The following is a 26,536-nucleotide window of genomic DNA, read 5'->3' on the forward strand; positions in this document are numbered from 1 at the left end:
ATGCCAAACCACAGATTAGGAAAGAAAACATTTTTTTTTTTTATCACATAGTATTTTCAGACACAATTGAGTTCTTACATACAGTAGGTGGAAAGATGGGTACCATTCTCAATACTGAAAAGCAAAAATAAAGATAGATCTAAGTCATAGTGTTATGAACCTTTGCACAATTTGTTGCAATAAATACTGCTTACAAAGCTTCCATTTCGCTGGGACTACGAAGAGAAAAGTGGTTAAAGTGAACAACGCAAGAGGACTGCAATGATTTATATAGCCACACAATTACAGAAATAATGACGATTTGTACACGTGAGGAATATGAATTTGCTAAAACCTTTTCTGACTTTTTGTTGAGTGCTTAGAGGAGACATACTGGCTTCACTGATCATTCACATTTCAACAGACTTTAGCAATCCCATCACGCCACCGTTCAAGCCCACATGATGATACTCGACGATTCAGCTCAGCAACATGTTCAGGATGAACATTTTGAAGGTGCATGATGATAACACATTACACATTCTTTTGCACTGAATTCTTCTACATGACATCATTTGCAAGACTTAAAGCTAAACACAAAAAAAAAAACAATAATGTCCACGACATGCGTCCTCTGGAAATATTCCCATAATTTACCAAACCTTCAGGCACTTTTAGGATTGAGATCAGTCATCAGTTCATGTATCCTAAACTCTCCTTAGATAATAGTCCATGGGACTAAGCATCCATCAGCATTCCACTCAGTCTTAGTCATGGTTTACTGATAGAGTCAATTCATTTAAATAAAGATGCTCATTTTACATAGTTTTTTTTTTTCATCATAATGATGACAGGAGGAAACACACTTCGTCCTTAGGGCACAAATCATTCACAGCCACAGTCACTGTGGGAAAAGAGCAGAACAGTTTTGCTGGTAAAGAGGGTACGAGTTGATTCCCTTTCCAACTGTGAGCTTATGATTGGCGAGTCCAGACTTGTCCATCCAGCAGCACGTGGCTTTGCACCTGGACAAAACACACTGATCAGTTTCTTAGCCAGCACCGGCTTACTTTATGTTTTCCTGTTGTTCCAGTTCGGATCTGCCGCGGCGTTCGGCTCTGCGGGCCGCTCGGGTGGAGAGCGGGAGTCCTGGGGAGACTTCTGAGCCTGCGGGGAGCGAGGGTCCAGCAGCGGAGGGGGTTTGTCGGGGTGGAAGGGCCTGCTATAGTGCTCCGGTCCCGGTGGACCTGCTGGCCTATGCTCCGGCATCCTCCTGAAGTCCTGAAGGGGGACTTCTCTTCCCTGGTGGTAGTTAGTATGGAATTCATCACCACGTCTTCGTTTGGGGTCGGGATGCCTGAAATATCATTTATAGCATTTTTTTTAAACCACCGGTATAACAAAACAGTTTAAACCAGAAATCAGGTCTCAGCAACTCACCTGTCGTAATAGGGTCTATGACCCCTGTGGTCCCGGTCATTGCTGTACTGGTCATATGGCCTTTTTCGAGGGGAGCTGTTGTTGCGGTAACTGCCTGAGCTGCGGTACGAGTCTCCGTGTGAACGTCTATCACCGTAGTGATCCTTGTAGCGATGCTGTTCATAGGGATGATGTCGGTCTCCCTGCCAAGACTGGTTGCTGTTACTCGGGTAACTGTATTTCCGGTCCCTCTGCCAGTCTCCCCTGTCTGTGATGAAACATGTAAAAGCTGATGTTAAAAAATGCTTCATTGTTCCATTATTGAATATGAAGCTACAGCCAGAACACAGTTAGCTTAGCTTAGCACAAAGGATGCAAACAAGGGGAAACAGCTAGCCTGGCTCTTTCGACTGGTAACAAAACCAGCACCTCTAAAGCTCACTTTGTTGCCTTTAAGTAAAATAATCATATCAACACACACCATCGTTGCCAAAGTGCCGCTTATTCTGCGTGCTGTACGGTTCTCTGTGGTGTCCGTGGGGTCCTGGCTGAGTTGAGTGAGGTGCAGATTTGGAGGATGGCTGAGTACCCGTGGAGTCTCGACTGGAACCAGACGGCTCTGGTCTGAAAGTTTTCGCCCTCCCTGCAGGATCCTCTTTCTTCTTCTGCTCCTTCTGGAAATGTCACAGGATAATTTTTAAGCGTTGGTTGTGTACAAAAGATGATCTTCACGTCCTAACACTGGATAAACCAGAGCGCTAACAGCTAGAGACAGGACCAACTTGCCTCCTCCTCATGTGATCGCTTCTTCTGGGCCATTTTGTAAAGCTTGTGAAGCTTCCGTGCGCCGAACTCCGTAAACTTGGACACAAATATCCAGAGGTTTCTGCCAAAAAAAGCAGAAAATAACTGTTAGCAGAGCGGAGCGAGAGAGCCTCGTGATTCATTTCACAAAGACGATACCTTATCATCTTACCGTCGCCATATTTTGACATGCTCGGGGTCACTGTAGGCTTTAAGGCACTCTGTGATTCGGTCTCCAATCTTCAGTAGGCATGTGCGAGTGTGCTGGAGCTGCTCCTGGTCAGAAAGACCCTCGTCTGGTTTATCCAGCTGCTTCAGGGCCTTTTTCACCGGCCTCATGCGCTCCTTACACTAGACCCATGCAAAAATTCACCATATAATTAGAATAAATTGCTTGCTGACAACTCAAAATCAATTAGCTTCATCTTTGCAGGAGGAAAAGAAACTCACAATACTGAAGGTCTCCTGGTCGAGTTCATCGTCCTCCTTTCCTTCTATAGGGACAGGGTCAGACCCAGCTGTAATGTGGACTGGACCTTGAGTCTTCTTCCCTTTGGCTCCTTTAGCCTGAAAAACACCAGAAAACAAGCCAATTAACCCATATCCACCATGTATACAAGTAATAGATTATTCACAGGATGGGGACAAATGTTCTAGCTACGTTCAATTAGCCCCATGTTGCATTTTAATGCTTAATTAGAAAAAACAAACTCTAATAAGGATAAATGCTGGAATAAGCCTCACCTTTTCTTTTCTGGGCTTGGAACCCTTTTTGTCTTTGTCCCCGTCCTTCTCCTTTTTAGGAGTTCCCTGTTTTTCTTTGTTCTCTTTGTTATCCTTTTTCTTTTGTCTCTTCTTGGCGGGAGACTTCTCTGTTCCGTCGTCCTGCTCAAACACGAGGAAAGACGATTCATGTTGAACAATATAATAAATGGACAGAAGGTTATGCGGCAAAAGAGGACAAGTGCTGTGTGCCATAATTGCGTGTGGAATTCATCTGCTCATGTACAAAATAAAGCTGAATACATCTGTTTAAGGTGCTGCCGTGGTTACTGTGTAGTTTCCTCCCCTCACAGGGCCTGATTTATAGTTCAGTGTGTAATTTATCCACTGACTGTTGGAGCACTGCTGCAATACGAGATGGAAATATGACGCACTAACAGGCCATGTGTGCATTTAATCTACTAAAGTAACTTTCACTCTGACAAACAGAGCAGCGATCAAATCTAATTTGTCAACAAACATATGCATTTGGAGAAAACACTAACATAGCAGACTAGCAGGTGACACTGCAGCGATCTCACCTTCACTTCGCCCTCCTCCGACGGGTTGTCGGACAGGCGGGGGGAGGAGATGTCGTTGCCCTGCTCATCCTTGAGAATCTTATTCTCCTTTTTCACCCGGGGCTTCCTCTTCTTCACTTTGACCTTCAGAGGAAGAGACTGGATGAGCTGTGTGGTTGGCAGGTCACTTTGTTCACGGGGTGACAACAGTACGGATGTGATGGACGTGATTAATAGCAGCTCACCTCCTCCCCTGTTTTGGACAGGTCCGTGCTGTCTTGTTCTTTTTTCAGCAGCTTGAGGAGATACTCGGCTCTTGCCTGCAACTGCTTGCCCTGAGGCTTCTTGCTTGGATCGTCTGGGAGAATCTGTGAAGAGGGAAGTAAAGATTAAGACTCCTGACTAACGTGTAAAGGTATTTTTCAAAGCTTTTACAATATCCAAACAGGTCAGTGAATGTATTCTTTTAATAATTATTCATTGTTATATTTCCCATCACGATTCCCCTTCACAGAAGAACCCTCTCAAACTTAGTGCCAAAGGTAGAAATTTGACATTTGCCTTATCAGCGAGTTTAAGGTCAGGATCCGTCTTGATCAGGTCCCAGTTGCCGAAGCCGTGCTCGTAAATACCGAGCAGGAGCTGAATGTCATCCTGCAGGTCCCAGTCGACATCAAAGTGGGCTACCTTCACCCTGCATGTCAGCTTGAACCTGTGGGAATCAGAGACGTGTCATATTTAATCTGCATCACAGATGCACTTTTCTAAACATCTTGAACACTGTGCAAAGCCTGTGCCCCTTTCCAACATCTGCACTGGTATCTTACTTATTTCTCTCGGCAGGGTTGGAGGGCACCACTTTGTGCAGAGGCTCAAACTCCTCCTCGTGCTGAATTATGGACTTGGCGTTGACCTGCACACCTGAGATCTTGATGTTAATTCCTCGCCGTTTCCCAGGACCTTTGGCTGGAATAGAAATGTGCATCATTTTTGAGGCCTGGAAATGGCTTTAATTTCAAAAAACCCTAAACATGTAAAGACAACACTTCATATTATGGTACACATATTCACAAGTTGCTTATTAGCGTCATATCAGTAGCATTAGCTCTTTATTTGTCATTATTAAACACTTGTAATGCCTTAATTTGCACAAGTATATTCTACAGCTACTAGACCATAAGAGTTTTCCTTCAATAACCTCCTAATTACTACTTATTGATCGTAAGGAGGATGTTATACATAAGTTACCATGTTAATGACGTAACCTAGCCTTTAATAACCCTAACAGCTAACCCCCAAAATAAGGCGTTAATAAGTGCTTTATAATGGCTAATAAAGAGCCAGTGTGCTACTAATACACATGCTTATAAGCAACTAGTTAACGGTGAATATGTGTCTCTTAATATAAAGAGTGACCAGACCAACAATACCTTCGACTGGGTTCTCTTTCAGCTGTTCTTCATGCTCCTGCACTGCAGCCACACAGCTAGTATGAATCAGTTCACCAAGTCTCTTCAGGTCTGCTATGGATTTGTCAACCAGCTCAGAGTCTCGGGCGATGGCCTCCAACCTAAATACAGAAAAGATTGCCTTTGGTTTGTCAGAGAACACAGACATTTATTCAGTATTAGTATCAGTCAATAATATGCTTACCTTTCAAGTGGAGATCCAAATTTCTTGTATGCCTTAATGAACCTGTTAATGATATTATAATCAATACATTATGAATATGTTCCTGACAGGAAACCAACAAAAACAGGAAACAAATGTTCACCAGATATTTCACCTGCGTATCTCCGTATCGGTAAAACCCTCCACGTTGTTCTTGCGGGCTCTGGGTCTGCCTCTCTTCTTTGGCTTCTTGTCGTCATCGCTATCGTCAGTCTCGCTCTCAGAGCCTGAGGAGCGGTGCTTCAGCTTCGAGCCCACGTCACTATCACTGTCATTGGCCTGAGCCTGAAAGAACCAGAGCGACACCTTGTGACCCGATTCTAACGTTGAGAAGTTGCTGGAGGATAGTGAGCATTTGAAAGTACGTTTCTGGCAAGCAACAGTGCTGGAAATGGGCCGTTTTTCCTCTCCTCTTACCCTCTTGTTAGAGCTCCTGCTTCTGGGCAGCATGAAGATGTCCTCCATCTCCCGCTGCTTCTCCTCCTCCTCAATTTTGCGTCGCTGCTCTTCAGGGATGATATCGTCCCATTCTCGTGTGGGCCTCCCCTCAAACTCTGGAGTGCTCTCCTCCATGCTGGAGAAATTGGCCACCTGCAGCAACACACAGAGAGGAGAAAGAAAGAAAATAATGTGAAGTTGACAGAGACGGACGCCTGCCTGAGGTAGTTTGCAACAATGCAGCAACACATAACAGCAACAACTTGCGGGTACCTTAAACTGAGACAGAAGTTCATCTGTGGCACTTGAGCCCTGGTCACTTTCTCTTGTTTCAGCCAACCTCAGGATCTCATCAATATCCATCTCCTACAGAAACAAAGAAACTATGGTTTAATTTTTAACGTAACACAAGTATTTTCAATGCACAGAGGAAAATGAGCTGTTGTAACACCTGTGGTTCAGACTCCTCTCCTTCTGCCTCTTTGAAAAGCTCCTCTGCACCAAACTTGAGGATGGCAGTCAGCTCCTCTTTATTGAACGGATTTGAACTGTAACAAAAAAAAAAAAGGAGCGATGTTAAAGTATCACAATATTAAACAAAACGAGCGAGGAACAACCCCTTAGCTCATTTCTGACGTCTTACTTTGTGTTTCTTGAGTTGCTGTCCAGCACAGTTCGACCAGTGGTGTCCATTCTCTGAATGACGAGATGGTCCAAAACCATCTTCTTCTTTGCCCTCTCAATGATGTCCTCCTCCACCGTCCCTTTGGTGACCAGTCGATAAATATTCACCTGTGAAGGGAAAGCACAGATTTATTTTTCTTACCCGACCACATAGCAATCTCACAGATTCTGAAAGTCCTCGGTTGGAGCCATGGGTTACCTGTTTCTTCTGGCCGATCCTGTGAGCCCGGGCTTGTGCCTGCAGGTCGTTTTGTGGGTTCCAGTCAGAGTCGAAGATGACTACAGTGTCTGCTGAGGCCAAGTTTATGCCCAAACCTCCTGCTCTGGTGGACAACAGGAAGCAGAAGTCCTGCAAAAGAGATTCAATTGTTAATGAAGACCTCAACAAGCATTGCATCATTTGTAAATACTTCTTGCATTATGGATAATTAGAGCAACACTGGGAAATGGCTAGCACACATCAAATTCAAAGACAACCTCAGACTTTCTTTCAAGTAATAATGTATATGTGATCCTTTTTGCACCATTTGTCAATTATATGCTTCACCTGCTACTGCTCTCAAATAAAGTAGTCCAAAAAAACAAGCAGCAAATGTACCACACGTTTGTTTACAACAGTCATTATCCCACAAAGTCAATTTGACAATTAACTTATTATATAATAAGAAATTGAGGGATCTTATTTATTTAGGCTTTCAGACTTTGAATTTCCCCGTCCATCGGTTAGCAGCATGAAGTTATTGGTATACACACCTCTGAGCCTTCTGCATTGAAGTGGTCAAGTGCTTGCTTTCGGATTTCTCCCTTTATGGAACCGTCCAGCCGCTGAAGAGGAGGGAGGCAAACAGACACAATTAAGCTGTGAAGATTTCCAGTGCAGCTCTCTGCTATCACCCTGGCATCACTTTGCTTTACATGCCATAGTAACCCCAGTCTATATGCTCAGACCGATCACAACAGTCTACAACCAAGGAGTAAGTCAGCAAAAACAACCTGAGTCAAGTGACTTGCGGGAGCTCGGCTGCTCTTCAGCACAAAATAACTCGGTGATATAAATAACCACATGAACTCTCAGCCTGGCGGGGTATGTGTGCAGCAACAACTGACATCTGATCGCCATCTGAGTCTAACCCACCTCAACGCAACCACCCTGAGAGCCCCAACACTGCAAACAACAATAAAGAAAACAACCAAACCTGATCCTATGGTCAAAAACAACTGTTCTGCCAGCAATGGAAAGACGAGACAGAAAGCGTGGATACGGCTGGACTGTGTACAGTCAGCGGTAGTGTCTACAGTGTTAATTCCAAGATTTTAAAATAATCATCTCCCATTTTATCGTAGTGCTCCAAGTAATATTTGTTCCTCACGTGTAGTGAAGTATCGTCACATGACGCGGTTAAGCTATGCTTGAGTCAGATCAAATTTTAGGAATGCAGCTGCAGAAATTAATATTTTCCACTCATATCTTCAGATGTTTGATTTGAAAAAGAACTTATTGTAATTACAACTACTCTAATTATCTATGAACTCCCCAGGCTTCATCCCTTTCTGTCTTTGCGATGCCTCTCGTCTTTCTATGACTCACTCTGTATTGAGTGTTTTGTCAGAGTGGTCGTTGTGCCTGTTCTCTCCCACTCTGCTCTCTGCTGGACCGCTACAGTCCATAACCATTGTCTCTGCTTCTTACAGCAGTGAGAAACAGTTTTATGTTGTTTTCCACTTTCACTCCCTCATGGTGAATATATGAGGGACTGTACCGTCTCTGTGCCATCTGTGCTCATATGATGTGCTATTGCGAGTGATTTCTCATTAAATGTGGGTATGTGTTTGTGCTTGTGGGTATCAGACAGACTGCCTCGCCCTTATCCCGCTAGTGACAGCCTTAGTCAGCGAAGCGTTCATGAAACAGAATGCTAGTTATGTGGTGTAACTCCAGATTCTGTGAGTACAGGCGCAGCCCTCTAAGCTGTTGGCCGCACTGGTTCCGTTATCTGTAGAAACAGCTGTTTCCAGGAGCCGACTGTCCGGTCATAGCTCAAACCACTAGTGATAACCTTAGAGGACTGTGCCTACACTCGGAAAATCTACAGTCACAGTACGTAACTAATGTCCTGCCTATTAACTTTGAAAGTCCAGCGGCCAATGGGGGAACTCCAACACTCGACCAACCAATAGTAAACTTCATCATTCACTCATTCAGTGACAGACTTTCGCATTTAAAGGGCTGGCCTCTGCTTTGCTACGGTCCAGCCAAATAAGACACTCAAAACACATTGCTGGACCAGAAAAAACTGGGCAAACGCTTGTAAAAAGCAAATCAGACATTTGGTCCTTTAATCTATGAAAAGTCACTGTACCCCTGCCCACCTTAACCACAAACCCATATCTGATGCAACTGGTTTTCCAGTGTTGATATCGAATACAGCATCTCTCAGAATGACGACACTGCCACACAGAAGAACTCGGTGTTGCCCTGACACAGCAGGTCATTTAATACATGGACTGAGGTTCTGTGTAGTATAGAAATGCACAACATGGCCCTGATAATCTGCAAACCTTACCTGGAATGGGTAGCGATTCTTGGCCAGGTATTCCGCCAGGATGTCCAACATCCTGACCATCTGGGAGAAGATCAGGACTCGGTTGCCTCTCTCTCTGAGTCTGGTCAGTAGCTTGTCCAGCAGCACCAGCTTCCCGCTGCCCCTCACTAGACCCTAAATCGTACAAAGGTTAGGGTGGGAACACTTAAAAAATTGAGAAGCACTGAGCCCTCTGTTGGGACTGTTATGTTTTGCTCTTTGTTATGTCACAGCTAGTTTCTTCTGCGGAGCGCAGACTTCCTGAGGTGTAGCTGGGAGCTAAAGAGAAGTTCAGGAGGAGACATACCTGCAGGTGTTCCTGTTGTGTTTCTGTTTCTCCGTCCTCAGGCTGTTTAATGAGGAAACTGTGGTTGCAGCACTTTTTAAGCTCCATAACTATGTTCAGGAAGCCGGAGGAGCTGCCTCGGGTGCCTTTGGCAAGAGCTTTGTAATTCCTCGTTAGAATCCACCTGGAAATATTGAGGAACAAATTAAGTTGAAGGGGAATGCAGCTACTGCACAAGACAGATGTTATGGAAAGGTTATGAAGACAAAAGAAAAAACATACTTGTAGAATTGTTTCTGATGTGCAGTCATGTCTACACGGAGGATCTGCTCCACCTTGGCAGGGAGAGATTTTTCCACATCCTTCTTGACACGTCGCAGAAGGAACGGCTCGAGGACTTTGTGAAGACTCTGATAACCATTATCCCTTCCTTTCCCGTGTACATCCTCAAAATCCTCCCAAGAATCAAACCTGCGTTGCACAACAGAGATAACGGATGACGCTCGTGTGTGGCTGGGATTCAAAGGGATGGCATTTTCCATGCTTTTGCTCTGTATAACATGCATCAATGTCTAAACCAGGACGTACTTGTCAGGCATGAGGAAGTGCAGTAGTGACCAGAGCTCTTTGAGGGAGTTCTGCAGCGGAGTGCCAGTAATGAGGAGTCTGTGGTTGGACCTGAACTCCATTAATGTTTTGTACAGCAGGGAGTCGTCATTCTTCAGCCTGTGGGCTTCATCCACGCCCAGGAAAGCCCAGTTGATGTTACCAAGCACCCCCTGGAGACAGACGTTAAGTCCTTCTAAACCAAAGCGATCGATCCACTTCACGCAGACAGTGTGTTATAATACTGGCTACTGCACCTACCTTGTCTTTAAGTAGAATTTCATACGTGGTTAATAGTGCATTGAAACGGATTCTTTTTGTTTGATGGTTCACCCACTCATAGTCACGGATCTGTACAAAACAGAAGCAACAATGGAAGTTTATGTAATCAACTGTGGAGACACCACCGGAGAGTGAGAGGAAACCTCTGCAGATTCCACCTACCGTTTTCCTGCTCATGACGTCACCGAGGTAGACCACCACGTTCATGTCCGGGGCCCAGGTGTCAAACTCCCTCTGCCAGGAGGTGAGCGTGGACAGGGGCACCACCAGTAAGAATGGCCCGTACAGCTGATGCTGGTGAAACAGGTAGGACAGGAAGGAGATGGTCTGGATGGTCTTTCCAAGCCCCATCTCATCAGCGAGGATGACGCTGTTGCACCTGAGGACGGAGAAGAAGAAAAGGGAATGTTTTCACCCATTTTTCCACATCATCAAAACCAGCAAAAATGATTCTATTTATTTACACAGTACCTGCACCAGGAGTGAGCCAACCAGTTCAACCCATCGAGCTGATAATCTCTCAGCTGAAGGTTCTCATCTCCGATATACGACGGCTGTTTCTTCAGAGCGACGAACCTCGGTCTTTGCTTTAACACCTGAAATGACAGAAGCAAATTTCTTCAACTATGAGGAGAAAAACAACAATTTGAAATATTTTTCAATAATATCAAAAACGCAGGCGACTGAGTAATAAAACACAGCTCATTCGGCTCATTTTGATTTGATTTGACTCTGACCTTGCAGTCTTTCGAGGGGACGGTTTTACAGGAGTTTCGGTTCATGAAGCCGTCGATGCATTGCTGAAACTTCTTTCTGACCAGAGCGCCGTCTTCCCAGCTGCACTCTGAATAGGGTAAGCCCATCCACTTGCATAGATACTCTGGCTCATTGGAGGATGGTGTCTTGTGACTGTGAGCTGGTTGAAGAAGCAGCCAAATTGTCAGACAAATAGAACAGGACAGAATGTAACAGTGCAGGTGAAAGCTTTGAAAACAGCCTTACAGGGGAAGTCCGAGGATCCTGGCGTCTTTCCGGTTCTTGTTGCTGGTAATAAGAAAATTCCTTTAAGTACAAGTTCGTAAACAGACTATCTGCAGCTCTACCACACAAAAGCAACTACATTTGGTAATATTCTTACCGATAACACGCTCCACAAACTGAAACTGCTTGCTCAAGTCAGCAGTGAGCTCCTGCTGGCAGTTATGAAACTCTACATCCTCAGGAGACGCCTTCCTCAGCCTGCAGACCAGGACAGAATAGACAGTTAAAATGCTTGAAAGATGCACATTTGCAAATAAAATGTAAATGCGAAGGCAAAGATTTTCACCATGCAGTTAGCTCCTCCATTTTCTTTTTATAGTTGTCAAGTTTTTTCAGTCCCTTGACCTTCTGCTGCGTCAGAGAGTCCATGCTCTCCCACGTGTTGTGGATGTAGGACCAGCCCTTCCACTTGATCAGATACTGAGTCTCCCCCTCATCGTTCTCGGGGTCAAAGCCTTCACACGGGTCCCCATTTTCCTCCAAGGCATACACAGTAGTGGAAGCCCCAGTGGCTGAGAGAGGAAGACAAAAAAAAACCCTTTCAGACAGCATACATGTGGGCAAATATTCTGATGAGAAGCGACGTGTTTATCAAAATAGCAGGACACCTGTGTGAAAATGCATCACCTCCTTTTTTGCTTGTCCTGGTGTCCATAACCCTCTCAATGGTCTCACTGTCATCATCCTGCTGCTCCTCGCCCGCGTCCCCCGTCATTTCAATCAGGTCATCGGAGTCTGTTTCGAAGTCATGTTGGTCCTCTTTATAACTGCAGCAGCACAGAACAGGGGACGAGGATGAAGTTAACACAGGTGATGCATCAGTATGACAACATTCAATTCAAGGACAAACTCGCATGAACACGAATTCAAAATCTCCGCATTCAAAAGTGCACCTTTTCACTTTTGTTGCACCCCGTCTTCGAGTCTGTCTCTTAGGAGTGTCTTCCTCATCGTCCTCGTCATCGTCGTCCTCGTCCTCGTCGTCGTCCTCTTCAGCAGATGAGTCCTGTTTCCTGGACTTTCTTCCTTTTTGGGACAGCTGCTTTTTGACTGATGATTTGGCCTGAGGTCTGTAACACACACACACACACACACACACACACACACACACACACACACACACACACACACACACACACACACAGTTAGACTGAAGGAACCGAATCTCCTGGATTGTGATCACAGTGATTCTGGTCTGTCGCTGATTGACAAACGGTTGGTGCAGCCACAGTTTTTGTGTCAAATGTGTCAAATGCATCATGTTGTATGATAACATTTAAATCTTTAGATGCTGTATTTTAGACTGAGCTTTTATCAGGCTGCAGCATGTGTATCAGGTCTACACTTCACACCAAAGCAAAGGGAAAAGAATGTAATCAAACAACTGCTCACACAGTATGGAATGATTTGGAGATGACCAGTGGGTAGCTGTCTGGCAGCCAGGCTTCGCTACACTCTTACCTTCTAGCAGGAAGTCGTCTGGATCTAACTTTTTTCTCTTCCTGCTCACTGTCTGTAATGTCGGAAGCCTCCTCCTCCTCCTCTTCCTCTTCATCATTTGAGTCATCATCTTTCCAGATATTTCTTACAACAAAGAAATACCACAAGTTCACCCTCAAGGCCCACCACAGCTAGAAACCAATTTTAAATTTCACGAAATACTGGCCATAGGGTGTTTGCCACAACCCAATCTGATCGGGGATAAGCCGCTGATCTGACCAATCAAATTTGACGTAAACGTAGAACACCACCTGTCTGACTGAGACTAACTGTGCCCATTTGGAACAAACAGATACCCAGTTACAAATGATCAAATCACAACATGAACACAGACTGGCAACACAATGACAAGACATGAACTGTGCAAAACTACTGCATGGATTGAGTGTTAAATAACAAAAATCTTACTGACAAAAGAGTTCTCTATCTCAATGTGAAAGATATAAATAAATAAATCATAAATAAATGACACAACAAAATCATAATCATACAAATCTGTAAAAGATTTGTTCACAATCTTGGTACTTACTCCTTTTTCTTAACTCGTGGTGTTTTCCTCTTGGGGCTCTCGCTCTCAGAGTCACTGCTGCCCTGTACATACAGTCAACACAGCAGATGCACATTTCACATTGCAGTAGCACTTCTTCATCACGGCCACTAGATGGCACAAGTGGTTTGCTTAGAGGAGCTGATGCTAATGGAGATATCTGTGTGGAACCGGGCCATGCTACAGATTAGCATTGCTGGTCTTCTTTTGTTTCATTGTCTCAACATCTGCTTACCCCAGCTCCGATGTTTAGCCGAGCCGGCTCCTGTCTACTGCGATTTGACCTCCTGACCCCATACACATCTGGATGTTCGTCCCACATCTGTAAACAGACACCAACTGCTATCAGAGAGCCACTGACTTTCCGCATCACTACACAAATATAACATGTCCCAGTTCCATTACACAATCTAATTTCAATAGTACCGGGCGGCAACTAACGACTTTTTTCATTATCAATCAATCTGCTGTCAAGGATGATATTTTTTAAATATCTTCCCAAAGACATTCAGGTTAAAACTATATAAACCGAGAAAAGCAGCAAGTATTCACAATCTAGAAGCTACAGCTAGGTTTAGTAGACATTTCTGCTGCCCCCTTAGCGATTATTCTACAAATAGATTCAGCTCTAATGGGCCTTTTGCTGGTTGTCAGTCTATTTTAGCGATTAGTGTAAAATAGTGAACACACTTTCAAATTTTGGACTCAATAAAAATGATGCAGTGTGTGTTCTGACAAAAACCAGTCAAAACTGCAAAGTTTCAAAGCTAAGGTGTGTGTTTTTATAAAGATTTGATGGTTATTCTGTTGATGTTTCTGAACCACCTACTGCAAACTGGTAGCTGAGTAGTACCTCCACCTGTTTTGAGCATTGCATTGTGGGACAATGGTGTGCATCAACAGCATGTTATAAAAGTTCTCTAGTATAACTACTAACTATTGTGAGTATGCTTTTTGTCACTTTTCCAATGTGAACACACTACACACTCAAACCCTGCTGAGAATTAGGATAGACAGGAACCTTAATGTGCTTCGGAACCACCTCAGAAGATAGAAGTACCCCTCTTAAGCTCAGTGACCTTTACCTTCTTCACATCTGCCAGGCGCTCCTTCTTTCTAACTGGCTTGTCTTTGACTTCTGCTGCAGTTTGCTGTGACTTGGACTCGGCCGACTCGCTCTCTGACTCTGAGTGACTCTCTGACTCTGAGGAACTGTTTGACTCGGAGTTGTGGGATCTCCTCCTCTCACTGCCATGCTCGCTCTCTGACTGACTTCCCGACTCCGATGCAGAGCGGTTGGATTCTTCTGAGGCTGAATTGCTACGGGAACAAGAACACGTTCATTCTTAGGTTTTTGCGGTGCACATGAACTTATTTATATAATTCTGTGGAATTGATAATCGGGCGAGTTAAAAATGTCTTAAAACTCAGACTCAAAGTGCACCCACTCCCACAAGGACATGGAGAAACTGCAAGAGCTTGATGGCATGAGGAAGGTGTGACTGTCAGCCAAGTAGAAACAGAAACCTCATTACATCATGCAGCATGTTCCTTACTCAGTTAACAGTCTTAAATAACCTCATTCTTTCTAGGGCACACAAATCCTCTTACAGGCATTTTGAAAAGCTGAAGATCAGCTTTCACCACTAAAAAAAAAAAAACTGAGCTAAACTGTAATTAAGTATTGAAAGCTTTTGCCCCTGCTAACCTGCAACCTAATCTTTTTAACGTATGACTCTTAATTGAAGCAGTGCCTACTTGTGACCCCTCCTCTCAGGTTATAGACATAGTTGAACATAAGTTATGAGCAGTGATGCTAGTTCTTTTTATTTTTCCTTCTCAGACTATTTAATTTGAAGGATTTTTAGAAGCCTTAAGATTTCAAAGGAAAAATGAAAATATTAGGGAAATGTGGGAAAAATAAACACTGGATGTAACAGTATCTTCTAGGTGGTTATGATGTGTAATTTCTTCAGTACCAGTAGCTTCAAATATTTTGGGACCCCTTTAAAAACAGGATGGCATCTCAAGGGGTCCTGAAGCAATTAAATTCCTATACAAAATGATCCGTTTTGAATACAAAAACAATAGAACTTATGTTACATTTTTAGATGACAGCACTTGCATGTGATGGGGATCATTGGGGTATAAAACATCAAGCTTGGTATGACCTTTCCTGTCCAGCTTTTTCTACATGAAATATCTCGTTTTGGACACGTGGGGGCGCTAGAGTCATTCAGAGTAAAACTCCAGGAACCATAGTCTTACGTGGAAAGCTCTAGAAAGACATGCAGGTTTTTGCCTTACAAAGATTACGTTTTGTGAATAGGCCTAATGATTATTTCATACATGTGGTGTTTTTAAACAACACTGCTGTAATAAAACATATTTGAAAGGACTCGGATTTGTCTTACTGCTGTCTCTCTATTCTGCCATTTATACAACTTTGAGAATAAAACTGAAGAATAACATGAATTCATTGGTTGGAACTAAATAATAACATTCTAAGTGGAGTTAAAAGGGGTTTAATGGCTCTGTTACTGCATTTCACGGCCTGTACCTGAAGCAGTTTCAATGACTAAATTCGGAAGTGCATGGCTCCTTCCGCTTTAAGTGAGGTCAAAAGTGGGTGGGACTTAGAAATAATCTCAAATTACTATTGGCTGACGTGTTGCTAAGTGGAAGTCTAGCCTATGGCAGCGCAGTGTGCAGGCCTTCCAAGGCCCGAGCTCTTCCTGTTCCTCCTCCATGTAGTTCTGAGCTGAGTTTTAATACAGATAAGTGAGCAAGCTGGGCACACAAAGCAAGGGCCATTTTGTGACTCAGGAGAGCATGTATATAGTAACTTTAATTAGATGCAATGGCACATGAAAGCACCAGATTTTCTGTTGCTCATTCTGTTGCTTTGCATGTTCACAGTACTCATCTCTCAGAATGACAAGGTTAGGCTGTCATCAGTAGCAGAGGACATATTTCACTCACAGCTTGAAAATACTAAAATGGCTGCCACAAGATCACACAGAAAAACTACAAATGTGATGTAACCTGGTGCAGTGAACAGTCAGTAAAATGCGGAGGGTGATTACCTGCATTTAGCATCCAAACTTCTCTCTGTCTTTATCTATAAACACAACAGTCTTTTGAGATCAGGCTGCATTATTTGCTGTGAAAACATGGCAGCAGTTCTAATACTAGGAACTTGTGTTGACAAATAGCACCTTTTTGGAAAGAAATAATGGCTAGCCACTTGTGTTGTTTCTCAATTTCTGCATTGTTCTGACACCATGCAAATGACCTGGTATTAGTTTTTTAAAAACCATCTTTATTGATTCAAATATAAACTGGTGTTTCCACTCCTTTTGATATTTGAAGATTCAGATACCTGTGGGTGACAGACACACACTTGCCCATTTACCATCTTTATATATTTAGCATGTTTATAAAAGAAAACCAGACAATATTGTAAAAAATATATATTAGGGTCAAGACTCTTGGCCACAGACCTTTAGATATAGCTGACGAGTTATACACAGAAAGCCACATTTGAATTAAAAAGAACATTGTTTTGCTCTAACTTTCACAATGAGACATGTTCAAAACAGATGCTTCAATTAACACATCAACCTCCATAAAACCAATGCTAATTAACACAAAAAGTGCCTTGTAAACTTGTTTGACACTTAAGAAATACAATAGATGTATGTGATCAATGGATGAAATATCTTGCTTGACATGTGAAAGCAATCATTCAATATCTATAATAAGAAAAAACATGTGTTAAGAGAAATATTTGAATTGAAACTGTCCATTGTAATAATGGCCTAAACAGAAAGTAAAAAAAGACCTTCCCCTGAAAACAAATGTTAAGTTGGAGGTTAAAAGGCTATGTTACATAAGTGGAATAAAGTCATAAAAGTAGGTAGTTTAAGTTTCACTATCCACCTTAAACAAGACAAAATGATTAACAAGGTACTGAAATCTTTGCAATGAAGGATTTTAATTTGCAGAAATAACTAAGCATAAAAAAACTTCAATTTCCTTAAACTCTACAACTTGATCAAAACTATTAGTACAGATAAAAGAACACAGCAGGATGTAAAAAATGAAAATGGTAGCCACATGCAAACTGCACTCAGGTCAAAGAACTAACGACAAAATATAACCCATCTAAAAGCCTGGATATGTTACTGACCATAAGAAACACCAAAGCAATACATTGCTTCTGAAATAAATAAAACAAATCAAACAACAACGTTGATAAAATGGTGCATTGCAGTACCAACTACTAAGACAAGGTCATATTACTTTAAAGCGTTGGGACATCAAACATTTGTGACAAATCATGTGCAACATAATACAGGACAAATGACTTTTCCTGTGGTCTAACACATTCATCTTGTGGGCAATGATGTCTTAACACAGGCCTGAAACCTCAGTATTGAGTGCAAGAAATGGTAGGAAAATCAGGGTGTGGCTATTAAACAATAGCAAGGTCATTCATGACAGTGGTGCACTTCAACAAAACCACGTCGCAAATGTACACACAGGTGATCAACCATGCTTGACAAGGTAAACAATCAAGGCAGATATGAAAAAGGTAAAAAAGTATAATGATCATACCTTGATGCATTGCTCTGAGTCGATCCTTCATCCTCTTGTTTTTTACTTTTATTCTTCATCATCGTATTATCCTGAGAATCTTAGATCGGATGATCTTTTGTCCTGGTATTTACTGTCAAAAAGTTAGAGTAAGCATGAACTATCATACAAGTCCCACAAGACTGCCTTTGCTCAGGTGGCAGTTAAAACCCAGGCGGTGCGACACGAGTTAGGAAAAAGGCATTAAAACGACAGATTTGAGGACTATTATAGCCATCGCTAATGTATATAGCGAAGAAAAATGACAGGTGCTGATACATTAAGTTAAATATCCAACTTGTGTCTTTCAATATAGTCCACGGATCAAGCCGCATGCAATTAATTCTAACTGCGTCATCACATGAAGGATAAGAAAAATAAGATTTAAGGATGAGAAAATCAGGAAATTATGCACTACACAATGTAAACAGTCCAATTCAATGTGAAGAAAGGTAGTAACCTATAAATGAACTATTAGATTCACGTTCGCTCTTTCACAGAGTTTTATCCGACTCGAATAAAGATAGCTAACTGTAAAAATAATAACTTAACAATAATTTACAAAAAAGAGACTATTTTCAAAACGCGTATAGGCCTTTACAGTCTTCATCTACTGTCAGACTCAGAGGGACAGACGCGAGCAGCACACTAAAAATGGAGGCGCGCCATGGCTGCCAGAGCCCAGTATGGAAAACAACGACAAGCACTCCCCGGCACAGACGGCTATTTCGGCTCGAAAAATCAGCACAAAACCACACAAAACACCCAAATTTCCGTTAAAACGCCGATCGTAACATCAGATCTCTTCATTTACGGTCAGAATCGAGCGGTTTCGGTCGAAAAACAGGCAAGAGAAACGGTCTGACGAAAGCCCATGGCACCCTTCCCAAGGCTCAGCCGCCATCTAGAGCTCCTTCCTAGCTCTGAAAGCTTTGCCTTTGATTGACGTTATTTCCATTTACACCACACTCAGGTGATGTTTAAGTCCCACCCCCTTTATTATGTTTAAATTTTGCTTTTATAAAAACTTACATATATTTTTGTTCATAATACAAGCTTTAAGCTGAAACCTTTCTTCCCACTTCATAAAAAGGTAAGAATAGTGAGAGGCTGTAAAAGTGTATATAATTCTTTTGCACCAGTTACATCACTTCCTGCTCAGACAGGAAGAAGGACGACCAGGGGCCATTTTAGAGAGCCTTTGGAAACCATTTCTGTTCAGACCAAATCCTTTTAACTACTTTCAATGATAACTTACAAACACGAGTGTATTTGACTGTTGATTGAATAACACTTATTAAAGCACAACGGTGCATTTTCATCAACCATTTTCCCATTTCTCACCAACTGAAAGAAGGAATTTCCTTTGTAAAGCATAATCCGAAACAGAGAGTATTACTTCAGGAGATTCCGCAACCCTGTGCGAACCTTACGCACTTAGCTAGCTTATGAATGAAATGGCCAAATCTTGATACGTGACAAGTCAGTACAAACTAAATTAATTCGTTGTATGGATCAGATGGAATATTCAAACCAACAGCCAAGCTAATGGATTTAAACGTTATCAAAATGTTTCGCCAAATATCCTCTTGTGGTTCACTGGTTAATCAGCTAATGAAACAAAGCCAGGAAAAATACGAGGACATACACTTTATTTAAAAACATTTGAATATCAAATGTACAAAGGCGGATTTTGTGTTTCCCAAAAACAATATAATTTTTCAACAAGTCCGCTATATAGCCAGCAACGGTGTTCCAGTGTCCATGTTGTTGTAAAAAACAAAAATCCAAAATGTCAAAGTCCAGTCAGAAAACGGATTTCATCTTGTCAAAATTTGGCTAACTGCCACTTGCAATCTTCACGTTTAACAACGCTGTCTCCACTTCAGCAATATCCAGTTGAATGGGGTCTTGATAGGATAAAAAAAAAAGAAGGAAAGGTTGTAAGCCCACAGTGCAACTGACAATAGTCACGATTCACTGTCCAGCAGTTAAAGACAGCATGCTAAACTAGACTAAAATTACGACAGTTTAGTCACAGACATGGCTAGCTTTCAGTTGCGTTTGCTAGCATAATGCAAGTGCATGTGTTGATCTGAAATATGAGCTGTTGTAAGAGTACAGAATTGTCAAAACATTTACCCAAGTTTAGCTATTCTCATTAACTGTAAATGAAAGTCATCATGTCAATATAATGTATAGAATGCAAGCTACAGATTTGGGTTGTTTGTAATGCAGTCTCATGCCTATTGTTCATTTTAGGATCAAAGCTGTCTAAACTTTGTTTTACAGCCAAACTTTGTGGTATTAAATTCCAATAAGACATTAAATACAACTTTTTATTGATCACATAAAATAAATTAACTGATCTGACAGACGTCCCTCATGGGGATTCGTAGCGTTAGGTTATATAGGGAGAAGTGCAACAAGCTATACTGACAATGTAAGTTCTGTCAGATTTTAATGTGATGCTGAATTGATATATTGTTTGGTGAATTCAAAGAAATCAGCAAAAGTCCAAGTTGGGGAAATGCTCCAATCGTTTGCAAATAAATTCATCAATTGACCACCAGGGGTATGATGAGTCCCGAGTTAGCCGAATTCACATCATGCATTATGCATAACATTTTTTTTTTACGCAATTACGAAACAATAGTGATGTTCCAACAAAATCCTATCAAAGAAAAACAAAACACTGGCATGTGAGCAAACAATGCTGTATGCAAATTGAGATCCCTTGACTGACCTGACAAAATGTTTACCAGAGTCACAAAAGCAAAGGCATGACTGACCAACAGATAGACAACATACAGTCACAGCATCCAATACGTATTAAAGTCACCCTTCAAACAATGACAGCTTTTATACGTCTATTGTTCATTGTCCTTTATAGCTCTTAAAATGTTGAAATATTGTAGTCATTTTTCAATTCATTTCAATTGTTTTTTTGTGTTTTCAAATTTAAGGCCAAAAACCTATCAGAGATTTTAGCAAAAATGGAGAATATATCAACTCTTTGAGAAATGTTGCCCATTTTATAATGTACTGACAGGAGAAAACACAGCCTATGTCCACATACAGCTGCAGTAAAAATAGCTTATTCTATTATTAATAATTTAAGTAGCCACACAATAAAAACTGTCATAAGGTAAGACCATAATGTTTACAAACTTACCCTTGTTTATGCACTCTACGTGGTAGCATCTAGATCTTTTGCTAGCCTTTAGAAGCAACAGAGTAGGGCGGCAATAAATATTCCAAATAAAAGTGGGGTGAGGTTTGCTTAAAATACGAATGCAGTATCCTCAACCCCAATCTATCCTAATGGGATATACTGAACATACACTTTCTAGAAAGTAGAATTTTCTTGTCGTAGTAGCAATGAGCTCAGTAGGAATGTGGATATAGTCAGTTCAAACATGAGAAACTTACAGAGCTGTCTTCTTTTTCTTCAAATATCAGAAATCTTCGCACCAGTGCAGGTCTCCACTGTGGAAGAGATAAGGAACAATGAATGATACTCATATTACCATACATAAGATCCACACAGAAATAGGAAATAAGTGGACCACTTAACCTGGCTGGCTTTCACTATTTTGAATTTGCATTTTCTAGTTTTAAATGTTGAATGATAAAAACTGCTTTAACAAATAAGCAATCTTGAGGAATTGAGGACTGAGTTTATCTCAGAGAAAATACACAATTGTTTCCCACCTTTGCAGTATTAACAACCATGAATCAATAGCTGATGTTCTACACAGCAAATGCCTTTGCTGGAAACTGATATAAGGATAAGCCAACATAAAGCCTAAGTGTAGCTCTGTTGTTCTTTCAAGAACCCTATTTTAACCGAACCCATTAGCCCAAATACTGTATTTTTCATATTTGACTTCATTAAAACCTTCAATACTGCAACCATACCAATCTGTTACAAACAAGACCTACTCTTAGCCAGCTGTTGTGCTGGTTACACCAATAATGTGTGGTTAAAAAACAACTTGTGTGGGTTTACAATGTATGGGAGGCCATATACAGCCAACAAAAAAAATTTCACAATCAAAATTGATTCTCAAATGGGAACTGTCTTATAATCACTACTCATTTCGTGCATGATTACAGTAATAATTACAACTTAAAGTCAACTTCTAAAGTCTTTTTTCAGGGAAGAAAAAACAATGCCTGTGGAACATGGTCAGGGAAGCATCCTGCATTTTAAAGTAAGGCATGAGCAGATGTGAACCAACAGGCATCACTCTGTCTAAGGTTGATAGTTCTTTTACTGTGTGGCACATTCATGTGCTCTAGAGAAACGCATGAATCTCAGAGTTGTCAATAAACTGCAAAACCCTATATTAAGCTACAAATACATCAAATTCTTAAACGAAGAAATTCATACTGCTAGCTAACTGGTTGAGTCTTGATGTTCTTTTTGGGGGCTTTCTAGCCTCAGGCTATTTGTTCTAAGGGCTTCTGTTTCTTACTACAGCTACTTCTTATACTTAAGCGGAAAACAGTAAAAGGAGAAAAACACATTTGAAGGGGGCAGCCAAAATTGAGCTTTTCTGTGTCCAGTGTGACATACTTTGTCAATTTTAATTTCGTTAAACAATGTCTATAAAAAATATCTAATGATCCGTCTTAAGTAGACAATTTGAGATCTGCTCTTACTAATTAACCATGAACTGTGAATTAGTGTAAATGTTTTCAAGATGCAAGTTGGTAGCTAACCATTTTAAATAGCTATTAGTATTGACCAAAAGCAGGTAGTTAATCCTTACTCTTGCGGTTTGTTTTTCGGACATTCCATGTTGGTGCATCTATAATCTCAAGAAATTGTTATTGTTGATATGTGTCAAATTAAGATATTACTCATATTTCACGATTGGCTTTTGCTTTTCATATTCTGGTGCTGAAGTATTTCGATGACATTCTTCTTGGCTGCAAATAACATTTACAGCTGCCAATACAGACAGGCACTGTACATTGTATGACTTTCGTTTGACTGATATTTTGAGGTTATCCTAGAATATTTTTCAAGGTGACACAAACCAAAATCAGTGGCATGAGGGAAAAATGCATGATGCAGATCAAATGCACCACATGGCACCTACTGTTTAAACTATGGTGAAAATATGTGTGTTAATAACATTTTTGATTGTCATCATGATACCCTCTACAGGCCAAGGTTGGAATTGTATTTCTTAAGTGCAACCGTATAACCAAGTTCTTGTATGGATACGCTTGCCTTGCAAAATGTCACCAGTTTGCTAACTTGATAGAACTAAAGTGTAGCTGAAAAAAGTAAATGTTAAATTTGTCAAATGTCAAATTTGGAAAGTTTGCACAGGTGGTCAAATTACTGACAGATATGGCAGTGAGTGTGAAAATCGTGCTCAGGGCAACCCAAGGATATACTCCATGTTTAACATGATATACCCCAGCTGAGTTGTACTAAGATTCCTAACAAAACTCTTTCAGTAAAACTCTAAGAAGAGGGACAGCATCCAAGTCTGTCAAGTATGAAATTGCTAAAAGCCTCGGTGAATGATAAGTGTACAAAAAATTCAAATAGGTTTGCATGGTCGGTCTCTTTGAAGAATTACCTGCCCACCAAACTCATTACTTGACTAGGTGCCACAGAGTGTTAAGACATGTCAGTGTTGAGACATGTAAGTGTTTTACACAACTGATATGAGAGCAATGTGATGATTGTCAGTTCTTTTTTATTACATGGGACACTGTTATGACAAAAAATAAATAAATAAATAATAATTCTATGTGCATCACGGGTTACCTAGCTAGTCGAAAGATCATCATGAACACATTAAAAAAATCTTATGGCATTTAAAATAGCCATATGTTTATCATAATAATATATATGAGGGAATCCAGCTTTAATTCTTTTATTTGTGAACTCAGTAATTTCAACATGTTAAATAAACAAAAGATTGTACACAGAGAGGTCGACATTGAAACCTATTCTTTGGGCGCATCCTACAATCTTAGGTACGTTTTTACAGTACGACTTAGAATGATATATCAGACCCACTGAATATTCAAAAACACTCTAAAACATACTTGAGTTGAATTTATTTACATAATTATTTATAACGAACCATGAAATGCCTAACTCAGTCAGGTATTTGATCACTTATACATATCTTTCATTGATGTGCACATCCTCGCCACAACATAAACTAGATGGCGGAACTGTCCTATTGGCAGACGTGATTGTCATTGCTTTTGATCAAAACTGTGACAACGTATGCTATAATGCACATTAACTACATAACAAATTACGTTTAGCTGTATATCCTTGCCATGAAATTCACATAAAATAGAAAAAAATTACACTGTTCATTCTGGTGTCTATTCAGTTATCTTTGTGGTCAATAAAAACAGTCAATTTGATTTGAGACAATTGAAGATTTCAAATTCTCAGATAATATGTAAAGAATTTTCTACAGATGTTTAATCCATCTTAAAAATAATACTTACAAATCCCCATCGCCGTGCGATTCACTCAGATCCTTCGATTCATGACTCCATGGCAACTACGTGACAACCCTTTGAAATAGAAAAAAAACAGATTCAGAGAGGAAATGTGTCAACAGCACACCCTACTGGTAACATGTATGTCGCGGAAAAGTCAAAGAAGCTAGTCAGACTGCAAAAAGCATTTAAAAGACCGGGCCAGTTAAAAACACATACCATTTTGTCTGAGTCCGATGATCTCCTTTCTTCTTTGACGCAATTTGTGAAACATCAAGGGAATCTCTGCAAAATACAAAACATGATAATTATCATTTTGTTGTAGTTACATTTTTTTTTATTAATCGCAACGTACGTTGGCATAAAATCAGACATAAATAGGCTATTCATGTTTTAAGATATTTTAAAGATTATTTTCAAGAATGTTTCAAAGCTCATTAACATATTACAAAAATCATGAATACGTCGTTGCATATTAAGTCGGGAAAATGTTTCATCTCTGCGTGTCTTGGTGGCTCAAAATGCAACTAAATTTGTCTTCAACAATTACATCCCATTGAGAATAGCTTTGAGAGGCCATTTTGTTATGTGCAGGGTGGCACTAATCCTTTGGATTTAACAATATAGTTTAAGATACAAAAATACTTATGATAAAAGATAGTATATCATCTACTTTTTAATGTGTAGTACTTGCCTTCATACGTGGCTAAATCAACAACCTTGTCCATGAGACTGTGATAAAAAGATTAATTTAATTCTTTATTTAATTTTAATACAGTATTTTGACTTTCTTTAAATTCACATACTTGTAGTGAAGCTTTCTAACAAAAAAATCTTTCTTTACATGTCTTAAAGGTGTAATGTAAGATGGAAAAACAAAATTAATGTGCATATTTATATTACTTCTCTATTCAGTACCTCAAAGGGTTAAAAGCCAACACCCTATTTTGTATTTCGAAGTCTATCTAAGCTTTAAAAACACATAGAACCTTTATTTGACAAACAAATCAAGTATAGTTTAAGTACAGAGTCTACACTGGAAGAACTGTGTTCAATATTCACATTTAGAGCATTTTGCCAACTTGTCACAATTTATTTAAACTATTTTTAAATACCAAGCATTAAGCATCTCACACATACTTATATCTCAGCATAACTAAATTCGTGCAGTCTATGGTAAGATACTATGAAAAATTATCGATTTTTAAATATGTTTTTGATATATAATTCGGTGAAAAACCTCAAAAAACAACTATACTGAAAATAAACAAAAATCTGCTAAATCTTGTTTAGTTGATGTCAATCAGGCTCAATACAGCATTCAAAAAACGAAACAGTTGCTTAATTTTGCTGCTTTTGTCGAGCAAATACACATAAGGGCATTTGCCCTTTCAAGGACAAAGCAAATTTTAAATGCGTAGGTTGAAATAACTCCTAACGGGTGGAGAACAAATGTGCTTGACCAAATATTAACTAAGTAACTCGAAACAGGGTTAGCAAACATGCAAATTCCATCAACTAAAACACATTTATTTGCAATTTACACTGTCCGCATCGATATCTTTATTCGCTGACAACACACCATGGCCATTTTTACAACACTGCGTCTAACTGTCGTTCTTTCCACCATATTGCCATACACCCCTGACTCGTATTTTACAGCTATTAATGTTGGATTACTCATAAGTTCTTACCCATTTCCCAGGCCGCGTCTATCCCCCGTCATCTTCCCCGGCCAGTGTCGCGTTTTTGGGCGATTTTCGTCGTTTTGGAAGGTCTTTGGGCTGCATCGTCCCGCTCTTCCTCCTCTCCGCTCTCGCCGCCTCTCTTCTCTGTTGTGTGTCTTCCTCTCTGCCTCTGCCTGAGCTGATATCCTTCAGCGGCTCTGCCCACTTTCCTCTCAACGTAAGCCAAACTCCACTTCCTCTCCAGCCCCATCGAGCTAACGCTAGCAGCCCACTGAACCCGAAAACCGTACGAACACCATTTAGTCAAGCGAAACCCGTAACAGTACAGTTGGAAAGGTTTCTTTTAGGTTAGCGTTAATAAAACAAATTCTAAAATGCACAGTCACGTGAGCAGTTAACCAATCAAATCAAGCTACAATTTGACGTTAGTAGACGAAAACGGTTATTATAAGCAAGTAAGCTAACCTGTGTAACCTGATATGAAATGACCTAATTATATATTTCATACACACATATACATATAGAAATATATATGTATGAAATCTAGAATGTGTCACACTACTGTAAATATGGAAATAGGTCTACATGTTTGTTAA

General features: G+C 40.6%; 1 protein-coding gene across 2 annotated transcripts; it reads right to left on the reverse strand.

Moving 5' to 3' along the window:
- Positions 1 to 718: 718 nt before the first annotated feature.
- Positions 719 to 26,121, reverse strand: chd2 (chromodomain helicase DNA binding protein 2). Of its 2 annotated transcripts, XM_041938127.1 has the most exons (43): positions 25,947 to 26,121; positions 24,472 to 24,537; positions 24,259 to 24,327; positions 21,193 to 21,249; positions 17,743 to 19,670; positions 16,209 to 16,243; positions 14,208 to 14,442; positions 13,358 to 13,444; positions 13,105 to 13,166; positions 12,537 to 12,659; positions 11,969 to 12,145; positions 11,703 to 11,842; positions 11,362 to 11,587; positions 11,173 to 11,273; positions 11,037 to 11,078; positions 10,772 to 10,950; positions 10,506 to 10,630; positions 10,197 to 10,413; positions 10,014 to 10,103; positions 9,735 to 9,925; positions 9,429 to 9,617; positions 9,168 to 9,330; positions 8,843 to 8,995; positions 7,032 to 7,103; positions 6,478 to 6,627; positions 6,238 to 6,386; positions 6,046 to 6,142; positions 5,868 to 5,960; positions 5,574 to 5,747; positions 5,272 to 5,441; positions 5,139 to 5,180; positions 4,916 to 5,055; positions 4,313 to 4,451; positions 4,047 to 4,197; positions 3,731 to 3,853; positions 3,507 to 3,629; positions 2,947 to 3,087; positions 2,653 to 2,769; positions 2,375 to 2,553; positions 2,185 to 2,284; positions 1,880 to 2,072; positions 1,420 to 1,666; positions 719 to 1,336 (listed from the first exon to the last, which is right to left on the reverse strand). In XM_041938127.1, the coding sequence occupies exons 8-43, from the start codon at positions 13,442 to 13,444 to the stop codon at positions 1,051 to 1,053; spliced, it is 5,151 nt and encodes a 1,716-aa protein (XP_041794061.1). In that variant the 5' UTR covers positions 14,208 to 14,442; positions 16,209 to 16,243; positions 17,743 to 19,670; positions 21,193 to 21,249; positions 24,259 to 24,327; positions 24,472 to 24,537; positions 25,947 to 26,121; the 3' UTR covers positions 719 to 1,050. The 2 variants fall into 2 exon arrangements, with proteins under 2 accessions (XP_041794061.1, XP_041794060.1); XM_041938126.1 differs by lacking the exon at positions 16,209 to 16,243.
- Between the last annotated feature and the right edge of the window lie 415 nt (positions 26,122 to 26,536).

The sequence above is a fragment of the Chelmon rostratus genome, chromosome 6 (genome assembly GCF_017976325.1).
Source record: "Chelmon rostratus isolate fCheRos1 chromosome 6, fCheRos1.pri, whole genome shotgun sequence".
Lineage (NCBI taxonomy): Eukaryota > Metazoa > Chordata > Actinopteri > Chaetodontiformes > Chaetodontidae > Chelmon > Chelmon rostratus.

Bases quoted from the DNA above. Each gene is read 5' to 3' on its own strand.
- chd2 (XM_041938126.1), bottom strand. From the start codon at position 17,804: ATGATGAAGAATAAAAGTAAAAAACAAGAGGATGAAGGATCGACTCAG. The intron at 10,951-11,036 runs GTAAGGCTGTTT...TTCTTCAACCAG, and splicing joins AGGATCCTCGGACTTCCCCT to CTCACAGTCACAAGACACCA. The intron at 10,414-10,505 runs GTACTGTGTAAA...CTCCGTCCTCAG, and splicing joins TTGGCTCACTCCTGGTGCAG to GTGCAACAGCGTCATCCTCG.